The sequence below is a fragment of the Anoplopoma fimbria genome, chromosome 14 (genome assembly GCF_027596085.1).
Source record: "Anoplopoma fimbria isolate UVic2021 breed Golden Eagle Sablefish chromosome 14, Afim_UVic_2022, whole genome shotgun sequence".
Lineage (NCBI taxonomy): Eukaryota > Metazoa > Chordata > Actinopteri > Perciformes > Anoplopomatidae > Anoplopoma > Anoplopoma fimbria.
The window spans coordinates 5985843-5996171 of record NC_072462.1 but is presented as its reverse complement, the minus strand read 5'-3'; the positions used below and the strand labels follow the sequence as shown (position 1 = coordinate 5996171).

The 10329-nt window shown below is 39.8% G+C and overlaps 1 protein-coding gene across 1 annotated transcript in view; it reads right to left on the bottom strand.

Annotated features, from left to right (window-relative positions):
* Positions 1–5495: 5495 nt before the first annotated feature.
* si:dkey-34e4.1 (carboxyl-terminal PDZ ligand of neuronal nitric oxide synthase protein) overlaps positions 5496–10329 on the bottom strand; it is a 45654-nt gene continuing 40820 nt past the window's right edge. Inside the window, exon 11 of the mRNA XM_054612745.1 lies at positions 5496–7191. Coding sequence (XP_054468720.1) covers positions 6648–7191 — 544 coding nt within the window. The 3' untranslated portion in view covers positions 5496–6647. The remainder of the gene's footprint in view (positions 7192–10329) is intronic.

The following is a 10329-nucleotide window of genomic DNA, read 5'->3' as shown; positions in this document are numbered from 1 at the left end:
TTTTTTTTTTTTTTTTTTTTTTTTTTTTTTTCATGTATTGGATATAAGATACTCAAAAGGATGATATGCTGACCAAGAGTAAAAGGTGAATAAAGGGATTTTGACAAAATCATGATGTTAATTTTGTAACATTAAAAGCAACAATCTTCTATGTTTTATTTTTCTACACTTGGTAAAGCCTGTATGTTTTAACATGGTTGAATGTGCTGGTTGAATGGCAGAGAGGACTATTTACTTAGTGTAATGCTTATCAAGCTACAAAGTCAAGGATATACTTTAGGTCATGTGACAATACAGAAAGCGATAAACACCTGAGTTATCACATGATGTCTGTATAAGGAGAGTTATTAATATTTGGTGGCTGTGGAGTGTAATATATAGCCTAAAGGTTGTTTTTTTATATATATAATTGAGTGAAAGCAAATGTAAATGTTTTCCCCCTTATTAATTAAAGTTTCCATCTCTGGTAATAACCCTGGCCCCGGTGCAGGTTTAAAGGTTGTGAAAACACGGACAAAAAATAATCACATTTGAACACTGTGCTTATTCTCACGACACAGATATTAAATCACCCCAGGCGGCTCAAGGCTTTTTAAACACTATATTACTATTCTGCACCACACCACATCCATTCTCACAAAAAAAAAGCAAAGTGTGCCAAACCTCCAAACCTCCGAACCCGCGTTAACTACTCCATAACATGCAGTCATCTACCTCGCTCCTCCTTCTGTCCTCTGATCTTCTGTGGGGAAATGCTGCCAATCGCCTACAGCAGTTGGGAGAGACCACAGAGCTTTTCAGCCAGATATAATATTATGCTGTAATTCAATATTCATGCTCTCTGTGCAAAACCATCAATTATCATATTCCTGAGACTCCCTCTGGATATTTTGCTTTCAACAGAAATTGTGTTTACATTGTTATTCACACAATATAGTTAAAATAATTCTCAGCAGTTTTTCATCTGCACATTTTATTTTTCCTCATAAACCAATGATATCAAGACTTCACCCTGCTCTGAATTACTACACTTTATTACAATTTTTTTTCCAATATGTTACTCTGTATGTATAGTCTGTGAGTGGGTGTTAATGGCTGTTATTTCTGAACATGCATACTATCTGTGACTTCCGTGACAAATTAAGCGTGAGTCATGAGTTAAGTAACTCAGCAGTAGCTCTAGAAGCTAACCATCTTTTGGCTGAAGCTTCATGTTTAACGGACAAATATGAACGTGGTATCAATCTTCTCATCTAACTCTTAAAACGAAGAACATGTTTCCAAAAATGTTGCACTATTGCTTTAAAAGTGAGAATAATTGACCTATGTTACAAGTGTAGTTCACATCAAAATACTATAGCTAGACTCTTGGTGAGCCAACAGAAACATCACACACTTCAACCCACCTCCTCAGTTTTCTCTCTTGGCCTCGACTTCCACCCCTCCATGCGGTGAACCGGCCGAGCAGCAGCTCTGAAACAATAACTTCTGCTCAGCTCTTATCAACTAGCTGAGTAAGCTGACTAGCTGAAGTAGTGTTTCTAACTTTGGACAACTCCCATTAGATATAAAAAAAAAAAAAAAAAAAAAATCAAACATCACTCTCCAGTCTTGTCATCACAAACTATATTAAGCCTTTCAAAAGGGCCAGGATGAATGAGATCTCAAAGTGCAAACAACGGCTTTCTTGGCTTTCAGACTGTGGTTGACCTTTTTGGGCGGGTTGTGAAAGAAGTATTACTTCTCCTCCACTTGACTTCAGAGCAAAAATATTTCTGTGGAACGGAAATGCTTTGAACCGAGGGGTTATTGTGTTTCCTCCTGAGGCTGACTCCAGACAGCCCGCACCTAAAGCCCTCACTTACAGGGGCCTCACAGGCTCTCTAAGCAACTCTGTGACTCAGAACAACACTTTGTGCCCGACCATCCTCGTAGTTAGAAGAAGAAGAAACAAAGAATAAATCCAGCATTAACCTCTCCAAATAGTCAGGATGTCATTCTGAAAATGTTAGAGACCTTTTAAAGAGCAAATGGAAAGGAATAGCATCTCCATGACATTCATGTTCTCGCTGCCTGACACCAATGTTTGCATATCTGAGATGACTGTCTTCCTAATAAAGCCATGACATCAGGAGGAAAGACTCATAACTAGTCAGAGCTGCAGAGGTATGCTCTATTGGATCTGAAGTGTTTGTGTTTGGATTAACATATATTAGTGCACCAAATCCAAAGAAACAAATATAGATTATTTGGCTTCTCTGTTTTAAGTTTTTTTTTTATATATATATCTCTTTTCCTAAATTTTTTTACATCAAAACTGGTCGAAAGAGTTATGAATCTGACTCTTAGAAGGAAATGTATTTAACATTTAGAACATCGACTGAGCGGAAAACAACTATTTGTAAAACAGTTACAGAGTAACGTGTACCCCAGCAGAGAATGTAGACTTGTCCTTGCTTTGTTGACATAGGGGGCCGCTGCACATGCTTCAAGCCCATGTTGTGCATGTGAGAGCGCAGTTATAGCTGACGGAGGACAGGATAGTCATGGAAGTGCAGGTAAACACAGTTAGCTCTGTCAACACTTTTGCCGTAGCTTGCACTCTTAGCACCGTTAGCTACGAGCCGCTGGCTGCCCGTCGACTTGTTGACAGCTGTTGAGAGGCAATCAAAATTCTGTCAATCTCTGATATTACACCTTTGACATCTGTTCTACCAAATAAAAATATTATGCTATAAAAATGATAAAACTTCCTGTGAAACAAATCCTGTAAAACTTACAGTAACATATTATATTTCATTAGTTTAAAATATAAACTACTGAAAAAACAAACTGCACTCTGCTGTGGTAGCTTCTGGGTTCTTGTAAGAGCTAACAAGCATAAGCTTAAAAGTTAGACTTCAAAAGGTCACTGTGACCTCACAAAACACATTTTGGGCCATAACTAAGGAATTCATTCTTATTATGTAATTCACACACACGTCTAATAGGATAACCTGATGAAGTGATGACATTTTGGACAGACGTAGACGTTGAAACCTGACTGGATGGTGGAGGCATACAACGGTAAGGCAGTAATTCTAGTTTCTTAATTTCACTGAAAAGAAAAGCAGATAGTTTGGGTTAATTGACATCAAGGTCCCACAATGATTTGTAATAAACTGAAGAACTGCCCATTCAATATTACAAATTTGCATTTAAATGAAACATGACCAACACTGTGCGACCCCACTGGTAGCTAATCTTCTTTTTACTTTTGGTGAGCCTTTACCTGAACTTGATAATTAATTAAACATGATGTTTAATAATGTGGTGCTGTGCTGTTTTTCTCCCCACCCCTTCCCCACAAATGTTTGTTTTCCTATAGTTTAATTCCATAAAAATGCAGATTGTAAATAACAGGAACAAAAAAAAAAAAGAAACAATAGCCTATCATGATTAAGGCATGTTTGTCTTAGAAAAATGGCAAAATTGACTGTGGTAGTCAGGCTTTTTTTTTTGATGGGAAAATCTCTTAAAGCTCAAAAAGCAACAAGAAAGCCAAATCTGCTGTCTTATCTTTATTTCCACTGGCAGCTGTTAAAATGAGCAGTCATACGCGTCTGTGATCAGACGGCTCACAAAGCTTTGATCAGTGCCTCGCTCCTGCACCAAGACTAATGACTTTTAAGCAGCAGTAATGGGCACATGAAGGGACGATGGCCATCTGCTTTAAGCATCTATTTATACGCCATAGAGACAAGGTTAGCAGTCTGCATCGGGCTCAGGTCTGGTTTTTTGCAGGTATGGCGGATTGATCGCAGATCAGACGCAGTCTGGTATTGAACTGGCTCAGATGGAGGCCACCTCTCTGGAGAGAAAGAACAACAGAGCAGGGAGACGCTTCGACTCACCGGAGCTGCACAGAGATCCTGCATTATTGATTAGCCAGTGGGGGAATTCCAGGTTGAAAGAGGGCGTGAGGGTTCCTGTGCCACACATAAAACACACCACATACTTCGCCAATTCTCGTGTTTAGCCCTTCAGGGTTTATGTTTGCACTCCTCATATAAGAGCGCTGCAGGGGAAATAATAGCTCTAACACCTTAGGGCTGAGAATTTCATATATGCTTCCATTCTCATTACTGCACTCCATTGACGCCCCTGAACACATTAGGCCTGTCAGTCACATGCTCCTTTCTCGCAGCGATGGTGTACACTGAGCAGAGCTGAGCTCTTTACGCTTGGGGACAAAAGGCACCTCGGGGGCAGAACAACTCAGAGAAAGTGACAGAAAGTCTCTACGAGCCTTGAAAATGTTAAGCTTGTGGTTAAAAGCTTGAGAGACATGAATCCTTAATGCCGAATGTAAAGAGATGTAATGCAGAGTAAAAAGGGTAGAGGGGGAGAGCTTGTTCCCATTCAGACCGAAGAGATGAAACAATTCTCTTTTTAATGGCCTGTGGTCGCATCGTTACTCAGTGGTTTGAATCCCACTGTGAGCTGCTTGTTATTATTCCGTCGGCTGCACCTGTCTGAATTCTATATGTGAAAGCTGTATAATTTGAGGTCTGATCTTCACGCGGTGATATTCTCCTCATAGGGACTTAGGGGAACTTACATAAAAAGACATGCATCAACAAAGAATCAATTACTGGTCATTTAAACAGTGAGAAGAGGTTGCTGAGTACCTACATGGAAACATACACAGGCAATTTTGTCTTCCTGTGTACAAGATCACATCAACAAGGTTGTCGTTTTCTGCATTCAATACAAACATAAACTGGACAAAGATGTATGAGAAAAAAACAAATGCTTAAGTTTTTCAACTATTCCTCTTTATTATTTTTTTCTTCCACGTGTTATTGCTTTTATAGCTTCCTGCCACATGTGATGTTGAGAACAGCCTCGTTTCCGGGAGTTAAAAGCCTTTGGGCCTTTTACACCAGCACCTTTACACCACCTCAGCTGCTTTCCCTCTTGTGTCCATTTAACATCACTTAGACCTACTTAATAGAATAAAACACTTGTTTACTCTAACGCAGTAAAATGCTGCCACTTGCATGTAGAAACAAACAAACAAAAAGATATGCAATAAATAATCTTTTCCATTATCCGCTGAATACTTTCTTTGATTATTTATCGCTTAATCTATAAGCAATAAATAATCAGTTCAAAACCCCAAAATATTCAGTGATTATCTGAAAAACAAGCAAATATTCATAAATATTCTTCAATTACAAGAATTGTTGCATATACATTTTTAGTTGATTAACTAATTGTTTAATTGATTAATCGCTGTAGCTCTATATTGACAAACACCGATAAATGTATATATATATATATATATATACACGTATATATATATATATATATATATATATATATATATACATATATATATATACACATATATATATATATATATATATATATATATATATATATATATATATATATATATATATATATATATATATATATACATATATATATATATATATACATATATACATATATATATATACACATATATATACACACATATACATATGGAATTTAAATGAGGAGCTTAATTTCTCCTGATAGCTCCAAATGCCACAGATTTGCTATTAATTCAGGATTTTTCAAAATAAGAAGCAGAACAGAAAATCCGTCTGCCAATCTGTCTTTCTGAAGGGCCTCTATAATTCCTCTGTTATCTTCCCATTGAGTCTGAGGGTTCATTTAATAACACACTACCTACTCAGACAGTTTCAATCCAAAGCTATCAAGGCTGTTGGCTTAGATTTTTGAGGGTTTGCTTTCTTCGTGCACTAAAATATCTCACATTCTGTGTATTTTTGAAATAAACAACCATGCTACATACTGAATCAGTGCAATACAGCGTGCAAAATCCAGACGGATATTCCACTAATCCTTCCAGTCCTGCTTCAAAGCCGGCAAGTCTGGAAAACCCCAAATACAGGGAGCACAAAACATTCTAAAACCCACTCAACTCTGAAAGTAAAAAATATTAGAAACATACCACACAGCCACAAATGGATGTGCATAAACCAAAACACAACTACATCTGCTCACTTCTATCCCCCCCCTTTTTTTTCTTTTTCTGACTTTCTTGTTCTTTTCCTCCCATCATCCGGTCAGGTGCTTTACAGAAAACGAGGCTCTTCCCAACATCACCAACATGTGCATCACGATTACTCTGTGAAATCTGCAGAACATTATAGTTTTTTCTCCAATAGTTTGCACCACAGCGAAGCGTCATACAAAATAATGTTTTAAGGTTGACTACTAGCAAAAATAAAATGTGTTCCCTAATTTTTCTTTCTGAATTCTACGGTAACTAAATGCGTGACCATAACAGTGCAAGAATTGCTACATGTATTCTGCTTAACATTCTAGTCACTAAAAAGTAAATTAGATCATTAATTTCATTACAAAAATACTAAATCTGTCTATTGGCTGGTCATTTATACAATAGATAATTTTCCAGTTACAGGTATATGCTATGTCTGTACTGTGTGACAAGTGGACAGAATAATTAAAGGTCCTGAAATGGAGCCCAGTGCAAACACAGGAGGGTCAGACGGTAAGTATTGCATTAAAAGCTGATAGAAGGGACAGAGTGAAAGGGTCTCCAGGGGGCCCCCCATCAGCTCATCCTCCTAACTCCGCTGGGGGACATTAGGGTCTTCCTGGTTGCTCTCCAGCAGCTCATCCTCAGAGAAACTGATATGAAGGCAGGTATCATTCATAGGAGCGGAGAAGGGCAGCGGCTGCTCATAGGCGTCCAGGGCGGGGGGCTCAGCGGGGTACGACTCAGACGAGGAGAGAACAGCCTTGTCTCTCTCCTCCGGGGGACTGTCACAGCCGCTGGAGGCCGTCAGAAACGTCCCGCGGTCTCCGAACAGGTCGTCGTCATCGCGCAGCGGCGACATCAGGGACTTGGTCTCGGAGCGCACGCCCGAATCCTCGCTGGCCGAACTGGAACTGGTCTCGCCGTTGCAGAGGGAGTGGAAGTCGGCGGACGACATGGAGCTCGGGGTGTTGTCCGGGAAGGAGAGGCTGCTGCTGCTGCTGGGGGCCCCGACGTTAGCGGTGACGTCTTCGGGCTTGGGAACAGCTGTGACTTCTGAACCCGGAGACAAGGTCCTGCTGGCCCGCTTGCGGTTCATGGAGGGTGGCGGGTCAAGTTTAGGGATCATAAACCTGCCAGGGAGAGAACAGAGGAAGTGGTTAGAGAGGTCTGACAAAAATGCCTTTATTGGTTATCATGTTGTGAGTAGATCCATCGCTCTAATTGTGCTAATTCTGATTCAGCCGTCCTCTCTACCAAGCAGGTGCACGAGAATCAGCCTCAAGCCAGCTTTCCTCTCCATCAGTCATGTTATAGCCCATTAACCTGAAACGTACTGTGACATAAGCTGTTACTAGACAAGATAGAAACTCCCTCTTTCTCATTGGCTCCCTGCTGTTTCGACTGTCTGGGGAATTATCTACATCCCACAGCTGCCCTGTTTGAGAAAAGAGAGGAACGGAAGAAAGGGAACCAAAGAGAAAAAAAAAAAAAAAAAAAAAGAGTGTGGTGGGGGTCAACGAAGCGAGAAAAAAGGAGCTGCAGGCTTTCCTCTCCAAAAAACACTCACCAGAAATAGCTACACTGCAGTATCTACTCATTGTACGACAGAAATGCCACCACCAGCACCAGTGCGTTCAACCACACACAATCACAGTCATTCGCTCGGAAAATGAGTCCTGACACACACTCGCTAACAAGCCCCACTTCCTCCACCTATCCACATTATACAGGTGGCCTGCTAACTTTTTTCCCCCCTGTGAAATCCGGTCTACGCTTGGATCCTGGTCCCAGTAATGAAATTATGGGACTTGCTGATGTATTTACTGTCTCTGCGTCTGTACGAGATTGGTGTCGATAGCTACGGTAATGGCGGACTTGTGACGGTGCAGGGAAACCATCACCAGAGATAAATACGGTACGGATGTTTCCCCTACCGCACTGTGGAGTAATAGTCAAGATGAACTCCACTGACTCCAAATCATTGGCACCATGGTAGATCTGTGGGTCCACCACTTTGGTCCAGATGAGATTATCTCAACAACTTTTGATAGATCGGTATGACCCATTGGATGAAGCCTACTGACTTTCACGATCACCTGACTTTCCCTCAAGCAGCACCATGAGGCAGATGTTTTTGAGATTTAGAAAATAGTTTCAAAAACTATTAGATGGATTCTCTTGTAATCTGGTATCAATGGTGCCCAGAGGAGGAATCCCAATGTTTTTGATGATCTTCTTGATTTATTTTTATTTTTTTTTCTTTCTTTATCCTGTGAAATATCTAAACATCCACTGAAAATTTGGTATAAATTCATGGTTCCTAGAGGACACATCCTTAAGACTTTTCATCTATCGCCACCATATGGTTTTCACAATGTAATTTTGAGTTAAATAACAATTATTGGATGAACTGCCATTCAATTTTGTCTCCATGCTCCCATTTACTATTTTGCTTATTGTTTCATTTGAAGAAATTACATTAGAGATGTGACAGTGACCGATAGGATAGCTGACACTGTTCTCCTAAAACAAAATGAAACCTTTGGATACTTGCATTGTTTTCTCCCTAGGGGTAATTGTTTCTTTGGGGCTCATAAAGATAAACAGTCCAGTTTGAAGTTTGATTCTTTTTGAATGTGTCTGCTGCCAAGTTATGGAGATGAATTTGCAGCTGTTTCAAGGAGCAGGCTGGTCTTATTATCTTAACTTTGACTTAGCACTTCTGTCACATTGACACCTCTCTCCATCTCACTGCCCCATCTCCCTCTTCTGTGTCTTCTCCTTCTCCCTTTATTACTCCCCCTTTGTCTCTCCATTCATCTTGCTCTAGTCTCATTCGACCTCACTGTCATGTATCTCTGCATGTCTAATGCATTTAATTTGGAATTCTGTCTCATACATGACAAGCAAGATATGAAGGATTGACATAAAGGTCGATTTTATCTATTTTAATAATTCAAACCAAATTTGTTTCATTTTGTGTCACTATTTGTGATGTTCAGAATCAAATGCAAAGTACATTTTTGTGCCTATGATGAACATTAGAGAAATTAGATTACTTGCGGTGACAAAGGTTGATTTTTCAAACTATATGAATCAGCACAATATTCCTGTCTTACTGTAAGTGTTGGTGAACAGACTGAAGGATAAGCTAAGGATCTGTGATTTGGCCCACAGCGCTCAAATCTTCCATGGCTCATTATGCCGTGATGTTGCGCTCACTGAAGCAGTTGTCACAGTTAAGGAGATTATTAGGAGCTTGTTCCAGTCAGATGATTTACAGTAGCTCATGTACACTTTATATTACTGCTAAAGAGGAATATCTGAAAGCTTTCTTCTGCTGCACCTTTTAGGCAGCCACTTCTTTCCGTTCATTTCAGGGTGAAATAAAAAAGGACCTGCAGAGACTTCACTGCACTTCACTTCCATCAGAGTGAGACATTTGTTTGGTTTTCTTTTTCATTGTAAGAATCTTTTTTGCCAGAATGTGGTTGAACACAGATTATAAAATTTCCTTTAAATTGGTGAATTTAATTGCGGGAAAAAAAAAATCAGAGAATAGAATCTTCTTCTTTACATTTTGTGTTATTACTTTTCCCAGTGACTTGCAGTGTAAGGTCTTACAATTTCCAAAAACAGCAATTATAATCACAGTGTTTGCGTAATCATGCGTTTAACCCTCATTTAAATATTTTCTAGTCACAAAATTAAATGAATTGATTTCATTATTCTGCTCTCCTACTGGTACAGCAGTACAGTCAGTGAAACCTCTTATGCCGTCTGCCCGAGGCTGGGCTTATTACATCCTCCACCTGCTAGATGGTGATTTGGTAAGGATCGGTAAAGCAAAACATGCCCCCGGCACAAAACACACACTTAAATATAACAAACTTCATTGATCCACTGTAAGTGTACGACAGGTGCATCGAGAGATACTTGTCCTCTTTCTCTGCTCTGACAGCTTTACTGTTCAGGTGGAACCGCCACTGACAAGTTAATACCAGATCTTGACAAGAGCATTTCTTCTATTTTAGGACAGTGTATGCAACAACAAAACAAGCACTTGCAATCCAACAAAGTGCATACAACACAGACAGTGCTACCGTGCATATGAAATGCCCAGCTCCCCGATTACCTCAATGCCCCTGTGGTTATGAACTTGCAGAACCACGTGTAAATGGAGGTAATTATGCAGACATTAGCAAATACTTCACTGGTGAGAAAACTAAACATGAGCCAGCCAACACCCACACTGTTCATCCACCACA